General features: G+C 39.3%; 1 protein-coding gene across 6 annotated transcripts; it reads left to right on the forward strand.

Moving 5' to 3' along the window:
• Positions 1–53: 53 nt before the first annotated feature.
• Positions 54–19,976, forward strand: ITGB1BP2 (integrin subunit beta 1 binding protein 2). Of its 6 annotated transcripts, XR_005985655.1 has the most exons (13): positions 54–604; positions 837–886; positions 976–1,032; positions 1,111–1,256; positions 1,966–2,060; positions 2,166–2,224; positions 2,363–2,433; positions 2,553–2,652; positions 2,923–3,036; positions 3,285–3,347; positions 7,318–7,356; positions 18,233–18,353; positions 19,757–19,976. XR_005985655.1 is itself a non-coding variant. In XM_041740937.1 (12 exons), the coding sequence occupies exons 1-12, from the start codon at positions 541–543 to the stop codon at positions 19,826–19,828; spliced, it is 930 nt and encodes a 309-aa protein (XP_041596871.1). In that variant the 5' UTR covers positions 54–540; the 3' UTR covers positions 19,829–19,976. The 6 variants fall into 6 exon arrangements, 4 of the variants coding, with proteins under 4 accessions (XP_041596871.1, XP_041596872.1, XP_041596869.1 ...); XR_005985656.1 differs by lacking the exon at positions 7,318–7,356; XM_041740937.1 differs by lacking the exon at positions 18,233–18,353.
• The last annotated feature ends 150 nt before the right edge of the window (positions 19,977–20,126 follow it).

Genomic DNA, 20,126 nt, shown 5'->3' on the forward strand with positions numbered 1-20,126 from the left:
TTTTGCTCAAAAGTATGAATCCTCGATTTAGGCAAACTTGGGGAAGTTGGATGCATACTATGGCTTAAGTGGTTGACAAAGATTGGAGCTATTGGTGATACAGAAGCAATGAGGATGAGAGAAGAAAGCTGCTCTGAAAGAGGAAGAAAAGGAGCTGAAGGAACTGGGGTGCCTTCATTGAGCTGGGAGGGGTCTCAAAATTGGGATTCACTTCTGAGCAGCTGCTGATATGTCAGAGGCTTGGAATTGGCCTGGTAAATCTAAAACTGTCTGGGCGGTGGTTAGTCGACCTCACCCAAGTTCCAAGCCCTACTCTGCCTGATCCTTTTTTCTTGAGCCCCAGAGCTAAATTGAGCTCTTTCCTATTGGTTGAGAAGACCAATTGAAGTTCCCTTGCCCATGTTAGGAGGTGTACGCCTCCTGAACTAAAGATAGAAACAGCTGGCCCTTCCAGGCAGCTAAAAGCCTCTAGACTAAGAAGTGTTCCTCACTCGGCAGCCAGACTCCTTGAAATACCCTTTCAGTAATTTTGCCAACATCATGTCTCTACTCTGCCATAACAAAGGCTGTGGGCAGCACTTTGACCCCAATGCCAACCTTCCTGGTGAGTAATTCTGACTTTGCCAGGGGGCTCTCTGTGCTAGGGGAGTGATCAGCTGTGGGTGGTCTTAAGGGAGCAGAGAAATTTGGAGTATCTGCCCTAGTTTAATTGGTCTGGGTAGTCTAAGATCTTTTTTTTCATATATTAAAAACCATGAGTGTATAAATCTGGGAAAGTAAGAGAAGTGATGCTAGCTATAGTTGCCTTTCCTTGATCCTTCTGCTGGTATCCACAGATTCCTGTTGCCATCACCCTGGGGTCCCAATCTTCCATGATGCACTTAAGGTGAGAAGTAGGCAAGGGAGGATACCAAAAGCATTTCCTAAAGGAAATATACCCAAGAATCTAAGCTGAGCTGGGTCTTTTGTTATCAGGGTTGGTCCTGCTGCTGGAAGCGAACTGTAGATTTCTCTGAATTCTTAAACATCAAGGTAAATTATTTACTTCCTTAGATTCTGCCCCTAATAGAAGGATTTTATCCCTAATCCTTCTTTCCTTATCTGTACTAGGGCTGTACTGTGGGACCACACTGTGCTGAGAAGCTCCCTGAGGCCCCTCAACCCGAGGTGCCTGCCACAAGCAGTTCACTTCAGGAGCAAAAACCTCTGAATACGATTCCAAAGTCAGCAGAGACTTTGCATCGGGAGAGGCCCAAGTAAAGAGGAGGAGGTCCCTGGGTTTTTCCTACATTCATGGAACTTCATAGAAGTGATTAATGGGTCATTCAGGTTTGGGGATTAGAGATGTGAGGAGGGGCAAGTAGGTGTAGGGGCTTTGTGTCTATTTTATACCTTAGGGGAAATTTGTATCCAGAAATAATGTCTGCTTTAAGTTGGTATGTGGGTGATGGGATAGGTATTTAGAGTTAGCAGAAGTAGATAGTCTCTCATAAATACATACTTAGTTATAATACAAGGGAGATTGTTGTGAATGACTTGATTTTTTTCTTTTTGGAAAAAAGCTTTAAAATGAGTTTTCCATCAAGAAAAACGTGCAGTATTAGCAGCCATGTAGGCTGCAGAGGATAAATTAATTTTGTGTAAGTAGCATGAGCAACAGAAGAAAGTCATGTTAGGTCCACAATTAATTAGAAGAGGATGCAGATACGATGCAGTTCTGCATAGAAATGTTAGATTTAGAGCAATTGAGTAGATGGGCAAGAAGAGCTCTAGGGATTTATCCAGGGTTCAGAGACTTGGGATGTCCACAAAGAAGGTAATTGGCAATGGAGTTGCTAACCAACTTTTCCAATCCTGCCCCCACTTTCACCAGACTTCTTTGATACTATTACCACTGGTGGAAGTGTTGGAGCTGTTGATCAAGTTAATGGGTCAGAACTAAATCACCCCACCCATGCCCCCTAGGTCAGAGTTGCCTCCAAAGCTGCTTCCACTAAATATATCCCAAGCCCTGGAAATGGCATTGGAACAGAAGGAATTAGACCAAGAACCTGGAGCAGGTAAGTGAGTCCTTAGTAGGAAGGCTTTGCAGACTGGACTTTATTGAAAGTGGCAATTAGGTGGAGGGAATGGATAGGTTCCTGACTCTTGTTTCCTTTGCCTAGGACTTGACAGTAGTCTGATCCGGACTGGTTCCAGCTGCCAGAATCCAGCATGTGATGCTGTGAGTGAGAGCTTATAGGGGATGCAAACATGTGGCTGAGAGATGCTATACCTGGGATGACTGGGTATAGATATGAGGCTGCTGGGTGTATTTTAGAATGACCTGATTCCTCTCCTGATTCTCCCCTATCCATATTAGGTTTACCAAGGCCCTGAGAGTGATGCTACTCCATGTACTTACCACCCAGGAGCACCTCGATTCCATGAGGGGTGAGAGAGGGGACTGGGTAGGCTCCGTGAGACCAGTTTTTCCCACTCTTGATCATAAGGTGGGTGGGGGCTCATGGGGAGAGGAAAGGAGATTCAGTTGAATTATCCTTCTACCTCAGGATGAAGTCTTGGAGCTGTTGTGGCATCCAGACCCTGGATTTTGGGGCATTCCTGGCACAGCCAGGATGCAGAGTTGGTAGGCATGACTGGGGGAAGCAGGTAAGCCCCAACTTTCCCAAACACTTGATTAGAACCCAATTCCAGAAATAATTCCCGCCCCCTGTACCTCATGGCCAAGCTCTCTATCTCCTCCCATTTGTACAGACCAAATAAGATTCTGCCCTTTTATCCTCAACAGCCTAGAGGCTTTGCAATATGAAGTAGTATTAATCGCTCTGAGATTCTGTGTCTCTTCTCTAGACACACCTGATAACTTCCCTTGGGTTGAGAGTTCATTCTTACCACCCATATTTCACATCTTTTCTCTAGCTGCCAGCATCTTGCCGTCATGATTGGCACCAGACAGATTCCTTAGTAGTGGTAACTGTATATGGCCAGATTCCACTTCCTGCGTTCAACTGGGTGAAGGCCAGTCAAACTGAGGTGAGGAATGTCTGATGCTGGATGGGAAGCTGGTGAATTGGGTGATACTACAATTTTACAGGCAGAGTCATTGTCTGGAGTGGACATGTGGGCTCCATAATCCCCTCAGAGGAAGGTAGAGCTAGTAGGTTAGGGCTATCTGGCTGACCTGTGGATGTAGGGCTCACACCTCTGGCCTGGTTCTCTGTTGTAATAACTTGTTCTGACCTTCTGGGATTGTTACTACCCATTTAATTCTTTTCTTTCAGCTTCACGTCCACATTGTCTTTGATGGTAACCGTGTGTTCCAGGCACAGATGAAGCTCTGGGGGGTAAGTGAAGATAAGGGGCACAAGAGGGGGAGGCAGATGGGGTGAAACGAAGGACCTGACTGGAATGAATAGAAGGTATCTTAAGGGATGGAATTATAGTGGGAAAGTGGAGGTTTCTCCTCATTTGCTTTGATATTCTTTCTCCCCCTTTGCTTCCCTTTTTTCTCTCCCCTCCTCCTCTCCTTTTTTTCTCTCTTACTATATTGTTTTATTCCTCCCCTATCTTGTTTTGCCTACCTTACATCTGTTTATTTTTCTTTGTCATTCATCACCACCCCACCCTGATCCCACCCCTTTGATTTCCTCATTTTCTCCTTCTTCTGTGTTCCTCTATATTTTCCTCCTCCTCAGGTCATAAACGTGGAGCAGAGCTCTGTTTCCTTGATGCCATCTCGGGTTGAAATCTCCTTGGTCAAGGCTGACCCGGGATCCTGGGCCCAGCTGGAGCACCCCGATGCACTAGCTGAGAAGGCTAAGGCAGGGGTTGGGTTAGAGATGGATGAGGAAGAATCTGAGGATTCAGATGATGATCTGAGCTGGACAGAGGAGGAGGAAGAGGAGGAAGCAATGGGGGAATAGTGACACCAGTCAAGTATCTAGATAGGACCTCAGTGGTTCCCTTAGAATCTCAAGAGACCAGGATATGGTTGGCCATGAGGAGTCATTCAGCAGCAGCAGGCTGAAGGAGGGGAGAACAAAGGTGTCCAAACCATGCTGTTTTTTCCCTTAAATAAATCTTGTATTCTGCAGTTTCACATAGTGTTATTCTCTCACCTCACTAAGATTGTATTCATTCCCCCAACATCTGTGTGTCTTTAACACATGTGTGAAAACAAGCACATATACATTCAATCTGTTCTTCACAATCACCAGGTAATCTACTGAGTACTTAATGTGTGCCCAGTTGCACCTTAGGTGGTTTAGAGCTATCTGAGAACTGGAAAACTTATTTATTCCTCGCAGGAAAATTAGTCTGGCTGACAGGCTAATCTACATGAAATAACAATAAACATTATCAGATAGCTTAACTGAATGTTACGTTGTGCAGTATAGTTATTAAGAGCTATAGGAGTTAAGAGAGAGTGAAGTGATTAATGTGGACTATAGTAGAAAAGGAAAGCTCCATGGAAGAACATCTTTAACAGCTTTATTGAGATAAAATTCATATACCATACAATTCACCCATTTAAAGTATAAAATTTAGTGTTTTTTTTAGTATGTTCAGAGTTGTACAATCACAATCAATTTTCATCACTCCAAAAAGAAACCCTGTACCCATTAGCAATCACCACCAGTTTCCCTCCCCCCATACTCATAGCTGTGGGCAACCACTAATCTACTTTCTGCCTCTACGGATTTACCTATTCTGGATATTTCATATGACTGGAATCATATAATATGTGGTCTTTTGTAGAAGATTTCTTTCACTCATAAAGTTTTCATAGCTCGTCCATGTTGTAACATGTATCAGTATTTCTTTTTTTTCTTTTTTTTTTTTTGTTGTATCAGTATTTCTTTTATGGCTGAATAATATTCCCACTGTATGGATATATCACATTATGTTTATTTTGTCAATTGAGGTACATTTGGGTTGTTTTTATTATTATGAAGAATGCTTCTATGAACATTCATATACAAGTTTTTAGGTGGACTGATATTTTCACTTCTCTTGGAAGTATCCAAGTATCTAGAAGTATAATTTCTGGGTCAAATGGTACCTTTAACCTTCTCAGAAACTGCTAGACTGTTTTCCAAAGAGGCTGTGCCATTTTATATTCCTTTCAGCAGTGTAGTTCCAGTTTCTTCATATCCTCAATAACGCTTGTTATTTGTCCTTTTTTTAATGGCCATCGTTGTGAGTTTCATTATGGTTTCAACTGCATTTTCCCCATGGGTAATGATGTTGAGCATATTTTCATGTGCTTATTGGCCATTTGTGTTCTTATTTGGAGAAATGTCTATTCAATCTTTTGCCCATTTGTTAACTGGGTTGTCTTTTTATTGAGTTCTAAGAATTTCTTTAACATGTTCTGGAGACAAGTCTTTTGTGAGATACATGACTTGGAAATATTTTCTCCCATTCTGTGTTTTGTCTTTCTACTTCCTTGATGGTGTCCTTGATGGTACACAAAAGTTTTAAATTTTTATAAAGTCTAATTTATTTTTTCTTTGGTTTCTTACGTTTTTGACATCAGCCAAAAACCCATGGTTTAATATCAAGGTCATGAAGATTTGTTCCTATGTTTTCTAAGAGTTTTATAGTTTTATGGTTTTACATTTAGGTCTTTGATCTATTTGGAGTTCTTTTTTGTATGTGGCATGAGGTAGGGGTCCAACTTTGTTTTTGAATGTGGATATCTACTTGTCCCAGCACCATTTGTTGAGAAGGCTATTCTGTCTCCATTGGATTGTCTTGGCACCCTAGTTGAAAATCAATTGGCCAAAAATGTAAAGGATAAGAAATTTTGAATTTTGAATGGAAACTTGTAGGAATGAGAAATTTGGATGGGTATGGAAGAGTGTGGAGAGCCAAACTGAGGCCAGGTGTTTTATTTTTTTAAAATATTTTATTTATTTGAGAGAGCGAGAGAGAACATGAGCTGCGGGAGAGGCAGATGGAGAGGAAGAGAGAGACTCTCTGCTGATCAGGGAGCTCCATGCTGGGCTCTGTCCCAGGACCTTGGGATCATGATCTGAGCCAAAGGCAGACACCCAACTGACTGAGCCACCCAGGTACCCCTGGAAAGTATTTTATTTTCCTTTTTGTGTTTTATTTTAAATTCCAAAAGTAATACATTGTCACTGTAAAATACTCAATGCAGAAGTATATAAACAGTAAATGTTCTTCAGAATTCCTCCAAGCTTAGTCCCTTTGCTGTTTCTAACGACTGCTAATATATCAGATGGAGGATGTGTTTAAGGGAGAGAACAAAAAGTTAAATGTAGCTAGAGTGGGAGGAGACTAAAATTCTAGATGCAGGATTTTGAACATGATTTAAAAGAGAGAATGGAATTCTACCTCTGAGACTAACAACACACTGTATTAATTAATTGAATTTAAATAAAATTTATAAAGAAAAAGGCAGTATAGACATTTTTAAAATGTAGATTCTTCTTTTTAAAGAGTTTTTATGTATTCATTTGAGAAAGAGGGCACAAGCACCAGCAAGGGCAGGGACAGAGGGAGAGAGAGAAGCAGACTCCCTGCTGAGCAGGGAGCCCCTTGGGGGGGCTCAATCTCAGGATCCTGGGATCATGACCTGAGCTGAAGGCAGATGCTAAACTGACTGAGCTACCCAGGTGCCCCTAAAATGTAGATTCTTAATCAAAGGAATGATAATCTCTTTCTTGAGTCTCCCTTGAGTCAGATTTACCCACCCCCCTTCAATAGGGTGGCCAGGAATCTGGGTGATTCAGGCTCTAAGAAACATCAAACTAGAAAGCTTCACCAAGCCTCAAAATGATCTCAAGTTCTTTTCATAGCACCCATTGCTCTCAGTTCAGATTTAAGGAACATAATATCTCATTGGGAGCTACAGGTAAGATGGAGGTGGAAGAATGGACGTGGGCAGCAAAGGTAAGGGATCACAGGATAGCATGGCTGAGGATTTGGAGCTTGAAGCAAGATTAAAGGATATTGGAGAATGCATCTCTACCTCACAGAAAAGTTTGATCAGAGTTAAAGGGGCTTCCTGGACCTCCAGGATATTCCACATTTATGGCTCATTTCTCTGTTCTCATTCTATGTATTTGAAGTGCAAATAACATCTCCCCCTTGACCTGAACCCTTCAGATCCTTTGAAATCCTGGAAGCAGGTTATTTTTAATGTCATTTTTCTATAGGTGAGTTGACATCAATAGGGGCTTTGGTGGACATTTAAAAAATTTAGAGGCATAGAATGTGTGTAGAAAAGTGCAGAAAGTGCATTGATCTTTAATGTACAACTTTTTTCTATCTTATCAAAATCAGGGGACCAGTAACTACCCAGAATTCCTGGAGAGGATGAAGGTGAGGAATCAAAAAGTTCAAGTAACCCTTGTATATAAACTTGATATATAAAATTTCAAGTTTACATAATTAATAAAGTAGTGTACTTATTTTATGTAGTACAAAGCCTAAAATATAAGAAAGTTTCAAGCAGGTGCATAACAATAATAACAACAATAACCACAGCTACCATTTCTCATACAAACTAACCTGCCAGGCACTATGCTAAGTGCTTTGCATGCATTATCTCATTTACTTCCCCACTTCCCACCATCAAATATACATATTTGTTCAAATTAGCACAAATCTTCTCCTTACCTCCTTTACACTTCTTATTTCTCTCCATTGTGCTTTGTTATCCTGCTCCTTCACACCTTCCTAGAAACTTTACACTATTAATTATCCTCTCTCTCCTGTTTATTCAACCTTTCCCTCTCATTGGGCATTTTCTTTTTTTTTTCCATTGGGCATTTTCATTGACATTTAAACATGCTCACGTCTCTCTGATTATACAAAAACAATTTCCCTTGACTACATAACCCTTTCCAACTGCTGCTTAACTCCCTTCTCTCCTTTATAAGCAAACTTCTCAAAATAATACTCATTTTCTATTTCCTCCTTTCCATTCCCTTCTAAACACACTTCCAACCTGTTCAGTCTGTGGTGATAAGGTCACTTTTGGCCATCAAATTACTAAATCCAATGGATAGTTTTGGTCCTTGTCTTACTTGATCTCACAAGCAAAATTTGACACTCATGATGGTTTCTTCTGTGAAATACATTTCAATACATTGGCTTCTATGCTGTATGGCTCTTCTTGGTTGTCCTCCCACTTCTCTGGCCATTCCTTTCAGTCTCCTTTGCAGACTCTTCATTTTCTACCTGGCCATTGAATGATTGAAGTTCCTCAGAACTTAGTCCTAGTCTTGCACTGTTCTTAATATATAACTCTTTTAGACATTTTCAATTATGTCCATGATTTCAAATATCACCCACATGCAGATGACTCAAACATTTTTATCTCTAGGCCATATCTTTTGAGGTCCAGATTTTTATATTATGGTAATAGTAGCTAACACATATTTAGAACAGTGCCTGGAATATACAGTAAGAACTATGTAAGTGTTTCCTATTATAAGTACTACTATTACTCCCCTCCACCAAAAGCTTTCACTTCAGACTGTTAGGAAAGTTGGGGTATTTTTTACTCTTGGAGAGGAGGGACACATCTTCAATATCCAATTTTACAGTGTTTCAATAAGAAAATAATATTTTCTTGATGGTCAGGTTTTGCTGACCACAAAGTGATAACATATTTAACATACCATTGCCTCAGCTCCAGGATTAAGGGAGATTGTATTCATCTGCTGAAGAAATAAAGCATCATGTGTAGAATGCCACTGTGCTAACCGCTTCTACCCACATTATGTTACTTAATCCTCACACCTGCTCCATGAGATAAGTATTATTATCCCAAATTTTTATAAATGAGGATACCTCCTCAGGGAAGGAAATATCTTGCATGAAGTAACATAGCTACTGATCAAAACTCAGTCATTGCTAAGAGCTGTCCTAGAGCCGTTTGAGAATATCCAAAACCTAAGGACCCAACTGGGGTCCTAGAAGAGGGGTCTTAGAAGAGGAGCATAACACCAAGCCTCTCTAGCCTAGTGGACTTCGTTTGACAAGCCTGTCTAGGAACCAGCGAAGCCCTTGGTGGATCAGTGATATCTCACATTGATGTAACACTTTCTAAACAACTTTTACACTAGATTCAGTGTTACTATTTCTGGGATCCTTGCCTCCAGTGTCCCCTTTCTCCCTTTCTGTTCCCCAAACCTCAGAACACTGCTACAGGGAGAACCAAGCTGACCAATATAAATTCATGCTGTCCAACTTCAACTTGGCCCTTGCAGCTGCTCAGCAACCCTTTTCTTTGTCTCATACGTTCCCTGGCACTCTCCCCACAGAGGCTCTTAACAGACCATCCTCTTCTCAAATTCCAGCTCCTCCTGTTCCACTCCTTCCGACTAATACACACACTTTCATGGGATGCTTGACAATTCAATAACGTTTTAAAGCTTTTCATTATGGAGAATTTAAAACATGCACGAAAGTAGACAGAATAGTATAATAAATCCCCATTTACCAAACACTCAGCTTTACCTAGTATCAACTCTCACACTCTTGTTTCATCTATCTCCTCCTTTCTATACTATTTTGGAGCATATTCCAGACATGATATCATTCCCTACCTAAATATTTCCGTATGTATCTTTAAGAGGTAAGGATCCTTTTTTAAAAAATCATAGTTGTGATATCATTAGCACACATGAACAAGCAATATTCCCTTTAATATCATTAAGTACCAATCAATATTTAAATTTCCAGTAGTTTCATAAATATCAAAAGAATTTTTTTACAGCTTTTTAGTTTGAATCAGTATCCAAATAAAGTCTATACATTGTGATTGGTGGATATGTATTGTATGTCAATTTTATCTATTTTTTTAAAGTATTCTCTATGTCCAACGTGGGGCTTGAACTCATGATCCAGAGGCCAAGAGTCCTGTGCTCCACCCACTGAGCCAGCGAGGTGCCCCATATGTCAGTTTTAAACTAACGGTTCCCTTTCATCTCTTTTTTTCCTTACAATTTTTTATTGAGGAAATCAGATTATTTTTCAGTAGAGTTTCACACAGTCTGGATTTTGCTGATTGTATCTCTGCTATATAGTTTAAAATGTTTCCTTGACCTCTGTTCTATATATTGGTAAAATCAGTGTTGTACAATGCATCTTCTATATTCATTGTCCTATTTTCAGTAGGGTGGGGAAATTGTCCATGTGACCAAAGATGTGGAAGGTGTCTGGCTTGGCAAGTGACTCAGGAAAGAGCCAAGACTCTTTAGCAGAAAGAAACAGATAGTTGGGGTCAGAGCTCAATAAATAGTAACGGAGGTCCAGGCAAGATAGGATGGGTGAGGGGCCAGCAGTGTCAGATTTCCACTCTGCTGGTATTTAGAGCAGGGCAGGCAATGAAGCAGTGATCAGGCTGAAGTCAGAGCTGGAAAAGGAGACATAGTACTTGAAGCAGCAGTTGGGATTGTTTCTCTGGGGATTACACTACTTGCTATATCCTGTTTTCTAAATATATCTTATTTATTCATTCCCACCTCTGTGCCTTTGCCCAGGATGTTTCCTCTGCTTGGAATATCATCTCCTTTGTCGCCACATATCCAAATCCTATTTATCTTTAATGACAAGTGAAAGTTCTTTGTTTTCCATATTTTTGCTTGTAGAATCATAAAAATATCTCTGAAGGGATAAATAAGAGATCAAGAATATTCATTGATTTGGGTGCCTGGGTGGCTCAGTTGGTTAGGCATCCAACTCTTGGTTTCAGCTCAAGTCGTGATCTCAGGATCACAGAATAGAGCCCCACATCGGGCTCCACACTCAGCACAGAATCTGCTGGAGATCCTCTCCCTCTCCTTCTGCACCGCCCCCTCTTCCCACCATGCATGCATACTCTCTCTAAATAATATAGCCTAAAAAAAGAATATTGATTGCTTTTCCAGGAAAGGAACTGGATGGCTAGAGGACAGGGCTGGAAGGGAGAAAGATATTACTGATTTGTTACAGGAGGGACAGGTAGCCTGATAAAAGTGTTTGCTATGAATTCGGTGGAAGTAGAAGCAGAGATATTAAGTAGAATGAAGAGAGTCTGGAACAGCATCTGTGGGGAGAGTGCCAGGGAACATATGAGACAACTAAAAGGATTGCTGAGCAGCTGCAAGGGCCAAGTTGAAATTGGACAGCATGAATTTATATTGGTCAGCTTGGTTCTCCCTCTAGTAGTGTCCTGGGATTTGGGGAACAGAAGAAAGAGAGAATGGGGACAGTGGAAGCAGGGATCCCAAAGACTATTAACACTGAATCTGATGTAACTGGGAGATAATAACTGATGTGGATGAAGTGAGAGGTAAAGTACCTAGGGGTCCCACTGAAGTTAGAGTTGAAGAGATCAAAGACATAAAACTTGTTTGGAAGAGTATTATATCTATGTGAGATATCAGTGATTAACCAAGGCCTCTTTAGTTTCTCAATAGGCTTGTCAAAGGGACTCTTCTAGAACTCCACTGGGGTCCTTATGTTTTTGGATATTCTCAAATGGCTCTAGAACAGCTCTTAGCAATAACTGAGGTTTTAAGCAGGTGGAGTTCATCACTGAAATTGTAGCTTCTGCAAGAGGCATAGTGGGAAGAGTAACAAACTACTCTTTATTGAGCCTTTATTGTGATCTAAGTACTGTAATAAATCTGTCTATTCTCTGTTATCTTTTTCTGTCTCTGTATATAATCTATACATGTATCTCAAATGAAAATATATATTGTTTAATTCTCACAACAGTATTAAAAGCATTATTATTTTTATAATACATGAGGAAATTGAGCTTCAGAGGGGTTACATAATTTTCCCTAGGTCACACAACTATCAAGTGTCAGAGCCTAGGGCACTAATCTAGGTCTTGACTACAAAGCCCATGTTCTTTGGTGTTTAAGCAGTACTTTCCAGCAAACACCCTCCTCTACTAAATTAATCTTATTTTGCCATGGCATCTGTTAAAAAATTATAGATGCATTCTTGCCAAAAATAGTTATACACTGAATTGAAAACTTTTGATGAGTAAGGAGTTAATTGAGTAGGATGGAAGAGATACTTGGAGGCAGGGAAACTAGTTGAGGATAATTGGCAGTGGTCCAGGGGAGAAAGCTAAGCCCCAGACTATGTGGGCGTGGTAGTAGGAATGGAGGAGAGAGTCATAGATGTAAGAGCTACATCTTAGATTAGGCTGCTATGATAAAGTATCATAGACTGGGCAGTTCATAAACAACTAATTTGTTTCTCATAATTCTGGAGGCTGGAAGTCTGATCAGGGTGCCAACACAGGTGAGTTCTGATGAGGGTGGAGGGAGCAAAGAGAGGAAGAAGCAAGCAATGTGGCCATGCTGTGCTGTGTTTCTTGAACTTAACACAACTCACTCCTTCCTCAGTGCCTCTGTTATATCTGATCCCTCTGCCTGGAATAGTCTCCTTCCAGGATTTTGAATAACTGGCTCCTTCTTATCATTAATGTCTGAGCTCATCATAGGTAACCAATTCATTATCTTGAAAATTAATCAATAAAGGGAGAGAATGTAGCATTTATCCTGTCTTTCCTATCTGAACTGAGTAACAAAATAGATGGGGGGGGATAGAAATAATAAAATCAGAACATCACTTTTTAGCAATCCTTGATAAACAGACATAATAGTAAGCATCAACAGCTTCTAAGATCCTAAAGAGACATTGTGTCCATCTTATAGTCATACCAAAGAGTGGAACCCAAGTTTGATCTGATCTTTGGGGTCAGATCTTTGGATCTAGCTGCCAATTTGCAGGAAATAGAAGAACTGCACAATACCTATGTAATCAGCAAAATCCACAGGGAGGAGCTTTACAGATCAAATATATATAGAAAATGTTTGAAAGGATACACACCAAACTAACAGTGACTTTCTCTGAAGAATAAATTTAAAGGTTCAAATATATTATTTTTAAAAAATTTATTTTCCATTTTATTCACTTCTGCAATTTTTTTTTTAATTTATGATAGTCACAGAGAGAGAGAGAGAGAGAGAGAGAGAGAGGCAGAGACACAGGCAGAGGGAGAAGCAGGCTCCATGCACCGGGAGCCCGATGTGGGATTCGATCCCGGGTCTCCAGAATCGCGCCCTGGGCCAAAGGCAGGCGCCAAACCGCTGCGCCACCCAGGGATCCCCACTTTTTTCTGCAATTTTTTTAAAGATGAAAGTTGAATATTTAAATGTCACATTGATGAAGATGATACTCATCTATTTTCAGTGCTGACTTTTCTCATGAATTTGAATTTTGCATTTACAATTAACTTCTTGCTAGCATTTCCACTCATGTTTTGCCATAATTTCAAACTCATATCTAAAATAAAATTTAGGGGCGCTTAGATGGCTCAGTGGTTGAGCATCTGTCTTTGGCTCAGGTCGTGATCCTGGGGTCCCCGTATCGAGCTCCCCTCAGGGAGCCTGCTTCTCCCTCTGCCTATGTCTCTGCCTTTCTCTCTGTGTCTCTCATGAATAAATAAATAAAATTTTTAAAAAAGAAATGCAGCAATGAAAATGATTTTACATTTATCTTTGATTATTTGTTTTTTTAAAAGATTTTATTTATTTATTCATGAGAGACAGAGAGAGACAGGCAGAGGGAGAAGCAGGCTCCATGCAAGGAGCCCAACGCGGGACTCCATCCTGGGTCTCCAGGATCACGCCCTGTACTGAAGGTGGCGCTAAACCACTGAGCCACCCAGGCTACCCATATCTTTGATTATTTGTGCTAATATTTCTTAAATTTAGAAGTGGGATTGCTGGAAAGAAGATATATACATTTTGTATATCTAAAATGTTAATAGAAGGGCTCCTGGCTGGCTCAGTGAGAGGAGCATATGATTCTTGATCTCAAGGTCATGAATTCAAGCCCCACATTGGCATAGAGATTACTTAAAAAATAAATTTTTAAAAATGTTAATAGATACTGTCTGACTTCCCTCCACAAAGACTATTCCAATTTACATGGCCTCCAGCAGTATATAAGATACCAGTTTCCCCAATACTCTCATCAATACTTTGTTATCAGGGATGCCTGGGTGGCTCATCGGTTTAGTGCCTGCCTTCAGCCCAGGGCATGATCCTGGAGTCCCGGGATTGAGTCCCACATCGGGCTCCCTTCAGCTTCTCCCTCTGCCTATGTCTCTGCCTCTCTCTGTGTGTCTGTCATGAATAAATAAAATCTTTTTTAAAAAAAGGAAAAAATACTTTGTTATCAATTTAAAAATGCTTACCAACTAGATGTGCAAATGACGGTATCTTGTTTTTATTTTGCATTTTCTCTGATTATAAGAAAGGGTGAAGGGTGGCTGGGTGGCTCAGTCGGTTAAGTGCCCAACTCTTGATTTCAGCTCAGGTCATGATTTCAGGGTCCTGGGATTGAGCCCCAAGCTAGGCTCTGCTCAGCAGGGAGTTTCCCTCTTCCCCTCCCACCACTTTCACATATTCTCTCTGAAATAAAATCTTTAAAAAAAAAACAAAGGGTGAGCATTTTTTTTTTACTGAATATTCATGTGCAGACTTTCAGTTAACTTCATTTTCAGCCCCATGTATCATGCTCATACTCTTGTATCTTGTCTTAGGTCCTGGGGCCTTTCCATAGTTTTATTGGCAAATTTGCTTCTTATTAGCATCTTTTTTTCCCCATTTTTAAAAAGTAGGCTCTGTGCTCAGCATGGAGCCTAATGCCAGGCTTGAACTCACAACCCTGAGATCAAGAGTTGGATGTTTAAACTTACACTGAGCCACCCAGGTGCCCCATCATCTGTATCCTTTGCACTAGACTAGGATTTCTTCCTGGCTACTATTTAAGCTACCATTTCTCAAATGGCTTGCCTACTTCTAGAGAACACTTGGAACTTTCTGTCCTTTGAGTTTGTATTTTATATATTAGTATACATTGAGTGGTGCCTTAGAAGTGTTCTGAAATGCTGTATTTGTCATATACTAAATTCCCACATGATGGGCTCCTGGCTGGTTCAGTCAGTGGAGCATGCAACTCGGTCTTGGGGTTGTAAGTTCAAGCCCCATATTGTGTGTAGAGATTACTTTTAGAAATAAATTCCTGCATATAACTGCCTCTCTGTTCAGTTCCAGTTATCTGTCTATTCTTTTTTATTTTTTTATTTTAATTTTTTAAAGTAATTTGTACACCCAACATGGGGCTCCAGTTTACACCCTGAGATCAAGAGTTGCATGCTCTATCAAGTGAGCCGGCCAGGCACCCATGTTTGTCTATTCTTGAAGTATATCACACCTTTATATAGCAATTTTATATCTGGTAGGCAAGTCTTCCCTTGTTCTTTTTTTCTTCCCTTCTATCTTTGAGAAGTTTCTTGGCTCTTTCTATATATTCTTTCAGATAAACTTCAGAACCAACTTCTCTGGTATTCCCACCCTGTGCCCCAAAAATCTCAGATTGTTAATGGAAATTTATAGTTACTTGAAATTTTTTCAATTATGAAATCTTTCAGGAATATTGTACATCTATCTATTTTTCAGGTCTTTGTATGTATAGCCTTAAGTATTTTGTAGTTTTATTCATGTAAATGTTTTGTACATTTTTGTGTGATTTTATTTTTAAATAATCTCTACACCCAATGTGGTGCTTGAATTTACAACCCCAAGATAAGAGTCCCATGCTCTACTGACTGAGACAGACAGGTACCCCCTTTTGTACATTTCTTGTTGGATTCACTTCTGTCATTTTTTCCCACTATGAATGGGATTTTTTTCCCCATTATATTTTCTGATTGGATTTTTTTATATAGAGGAATTTTTATATAGAGAAATTATTGATTTCAAACAAATGCTTTCCTGTTTAATTATTTCTCAATTTTCTTAGATTGTATATTCTATGTAAACAAGGACATTTTATGACTCTTCTTCTACAATATTTATAACTTTTACCTTCTTTTGTCTTAATGGTTTCACTAGAACCTGGAAAGCAATGTTGAGTAGTGGTATATTTAAAAAACAGGTGAATAGGTGAATATTCTTGATTTGTTCTGACTTTAAGGAGAATGCCAATAATATCTCACTATTGAGTATGATGATTGTAGTTTTTATCTATACTCTTTATGAACTACCAGAAATAAATCAATGTAAATAGAATATATATGAAAAAAATATATGAACATGTTATTTTTTATACAAAGAATGTCATACTAACACCTTCTAAACTCTTTGTGTGCTGATAAATCAGCTGTCAGTCATTTTTTTAAAGATTTTATTTATTCGTGGCGACACAGAGAGAGGCAGAGACATAGGCAGAGGGAGAAGCAGGCTCCTCACAGGGAGCCTGATGCAGGAATTGATCCTGGAACACCAGGATCACAACCTGAGCCGAAGGCAGACATTCAACCACTGAGCCACCCAGGCATCCCTGAGTCATATCTTTTCTTTTCAGCTCTTTTTTTTCTATTTTCATTATGGAAATTTTCAAACATACAAGAGCAAAGAGTATAATAGGGGCTCTTGGATGGTTCATTTGGTTAAGTGTCTTCTTTCAGCTTGGATCATGATCCCGGAGTACTAGGATCAAGCCCTGCATCAGGCTCTCTACTCAGTGGGGAGCCTACTTCTCCCTCTCCCTCTGCTGTTCCCCCTGCTTGTGCTCTTTCCTCTCTCTCTGATCAAAAAATAAATTTTTTTTTTAAATAAAATCTTTTTTAAAAAAAAGTAGGGCACCTAGGTCGTTCAGTCAATTAAGCATCTGCCTTCGGCTCAAGTCATGATCCCAAGGTCCTGGGATTGAGCTTGGCATTAGGCTCCCTGCTCAGTGAGGAGTATGCCTCTCCCTCTCCCCCTGCCCGTCCCCCTGCTGGTGTTCCCTCTCTTTCTCTGTCAAATAAATAAATAAAATCTTTTTAAAAATTTTATAAAAGAGTAGTATACTGATTCCCCGTGTACCTGTCACCTGGCTTCAGTGATTATCAACTCATGCCCAATCTTGTTTCATCTATATTCCTCTAACCCCTGCTCCCCCACCTGCACACCAAGGTTATTCTGAAGCAAATATCAGACATTGTATTACTTCATTTTATCCATAAAAATTAACAATGCTTTAATATCATGTACTTTAAATGTACAGTCACTGTTCACATTTTCCTGATTGTCTCATAAATGTTTGAGTTTGTTGTCAAGGATTGTCAGGTGCCAAATGAGGACTATACACTGCAGCTGGTTGATAGGTTTCTTAAATTTCTTATCTATAGATGCCCCTTTCTCCTCCTCCTTTTTTTTCTCCCACGGGATTTATTTGTTGAAGGAACTGGGTGGTTTGTCCTGTCATGTTTCCCATAGAATGGATCTTAGTGATTGCATCCCTGTGGTGTTATTTCTCTGTTCTTTTTATTTCCTGAATATTGAGTAGATCTAAGGTTTGATTACTTTAGATTCAGGTTCTGTTTTTTTCCTCTTTTGGAGGGCAAGAATATGTCATAGGTAGTATTGTATACTTTTATAAGTAGATAACAAGTCTCTCGTTCCTTTTAAGATATTCTCTTTGATATTCTGAAGTTTCACAACAATGTGTCTGGGTGGGTATTTCTTTCTTTGTTTCGTTTTCCTGTTTAGGATTCCTGAATCTTAGAGATTGTCATCTTTCATCAATCTCAGCTACTTTTTCTTCAAATACTGCTATTCCACTCACTGTTTTCTCTGTTAGTCACCTGAACTCCAATTGGACATCACCTGTAAGCATGGGGCCTTTTAAACTTGAGCTGTAAGGAGGTGCTTGCATGGCTCAGTCAGTTAAGCATATTACTCTTGGTTTGGGTTCAGGTCATGGTCTTGAGATGGTAGGATTAAGCCTCGCATCAGGCTCTATGCTTGGTGTGGGAGTCTACTTCAGATTCTCTCTCCTACTCACTCTTTCTCTCAAATAAATAAGTCTTAAATAAAAAACTGTAGGCCACCAGGAATCAAATGACTTCAGGGCAAAAGTGTGCTCCAGCACTTAACCCAGCAGAATTGTAGTTATACATTGTTTCCTCTCAGTGTACCATATATATGTGTATGGATGGAGATAGATAATCTCTATCTCACCATACACACTTAAAAATATATCTTGAAATCCATTCCATATCACTGTAAAATCTACCTCTTTCTTTCATGTATTGAAATATAACATACATTTTAGTAAAATGCATGTATCTTAAGTATATATTTTTATATGTATATACATCTATGTAACTTACCCCTATGTCTAAATACAGAGCACCATAGCAGGCTGGCTTCCTGTGCTCCCTCACTGTCTTACCCACTCCCAAGATTAACTGCATTCTGACTTCTACATCTATAGATGAATTTTGCCTGTATTTGAATTTCATATAAATGGTATGTATTCTTTTTGCCTCTGACTTCTTTCATTCAGCATTTTCTGTGAGCTTCATCTATGTTGTTGAATATATCAGTAGTTCTTTTTCATTGCTGTCTAGAATTCTACCTTCTTAAAATTAACTTCCATTTTATGGATATATCATAATATAGTTAACCAATCTTCTGTTGATGGACATTTTTCTTCAGTCTTTTGTTACTACAAACACTGCATGTCTATTCACGCATCTTTGCCAGTGTGTATAAGCATAATCAGTAGGATAAAATCTTAGGTGTGTTGTGAGTGCTAGATAAAAGATTATGTGCATTATTAGTTTTAATAAACTGCCAAATTGCCTTCAAAGGATGTGTTAATATATTAAATAACAATATAGATAAGGGTATGTTTCCCAACATCTTTCCAACTATTAACAAGTATTTTTATCTTTGCCAGTCTGACAGGCAACACGTAGAAACATGTAATTACTACATGTTTTTTAACTAAAAATACATGCACATGGTAAGAAAATTCAAGCAGTATAAAAGGTATACAATGAAAGTTATATATTACCCCTACTCTAAGTCCCTAGTTCCCTGGTTTCCTTTCCAGAGATTACTATTGTCGGTTACTCATGAATCTTCCAGATACAGTCTATGCAAATCATGCATGTATAAGTGGGTATATTTGTGTGCACATGTGTTTGGATATCTCTATCTGGCAGATATTTTGATGAAAACAAGTTTACTTTCCCCTTTCCCTTTAAAAATCTATCTCCATCTCTTTTCCCTTTTTTCACAAATGGCAGGAGGCTATTAACTCTGCTTTTTTTCACTTAACATATCTTTGAAATTGTGTCATAATAATACATTTATAGCTGCCTTTTCTTTTTTTATTGCTATATTATCATTTATTTGACGAGTCCCAGGCATTTTTGTTGTTTTCAATAACCTGTTTTATAAACAATCTCCTTGAACATACTTATTTGTACACATGTGCCAGTATATTTATAGGATAAATTCCTACAAGTATGGTTCCTGGATCAGAGTAGTTTGTGGCTGATGTGATTCCCTGCCCAAGATCCATTTCACATCTTCCCTGTTATTTAGTGGTTATAAAGTTTGAATTGGTGTAATTGATCTCAGCCTCAGCTTCTGGATGGGGTGCACCACCCTCAACCCAAACAGGGTAAGCCCATCCCCCATGCTTCAGTGATTGGTTCAGGCAACCCAAGCCATAGCCAATGAATGCATACCATTGTCCTGTCGAGGGGATTGTTCAGGAATGGGCCATTGACCCAATTCAAGTTAATGAAATCTCAGAGGATATTCATTGAAGTATTTGAGAAAAGATTTTGGTTTTGGTTTCATTCTTTGCTCTTCTGAGACAGGTAACAGAAGCCAACTTTATCTCTTCTTTTGGACAGTGTGGTGTAGCTGATGTGAAGCCTTTAAATGCTGTAGCCCTTTTGCTACCAAGAAGGAAGTCAAATTTATGATGAAGCTCACACTTTTGAAGACAGATCTGACAGAAAGAAATTGGGTCCTTGGTGATATCTTTGATCCATGGAATCAAATCAACTGCAAAGTTCTCTCACCCCTTAGAATTTGCATTTGTATAAACCAATAAATCCTCTTTATTGTTTAAGCCTATTGGAGTTGGGTTTTCTGTTACCAATAAAAAGGCATACGTACTTTAGAAGTTTTTGATATGTTGCCTTCCAAAAGTTACACCAATTTACAATGCCAACAACAAAATACAAGAGTGTCTGTTTCTCCCCACCCTTGCCAAAATAA

Source organism: Vulpes lagopus, chromosome X, assembly GCF_018345385.1.
Source record: "Vulpes lagopus strain Blue_001 chromosome X, ASM1834538v1, whole genome shotgun sequence".
Classification (NCBI taxonomy): domain Eukaryota; kingdom Metazoa; phylum Chordata; class Mammalia; order Carnivora; family Canidae; genus Vulpes; species Vulpes lagopus.

Bases quoted from the DNA above. Each gene is read 5' to 3' on its own strand.
- ITGB1BP2 (XM_041740935.1), top strand. From the start codon at position 541: ATGTCTCTACTCTGCCATAACAAAGGCTGTGGGCAGCACTTTGACCCC. The intron at 1,257-1,965 runs GTAAAGAGGAGG...CATGCCCCCTAG, and splicing joins TTGCATCGGGAGAGGCCCAA to GTCAGAGTTGCCTCCAAAGC. The intron at 2,225-2,362 runs GTGAGTGAGAGC...TATCCATATTAG, and splicing joins AGAATCCAGCATGTGATGCT to GTTTACCAAGGCCCTGAGAG.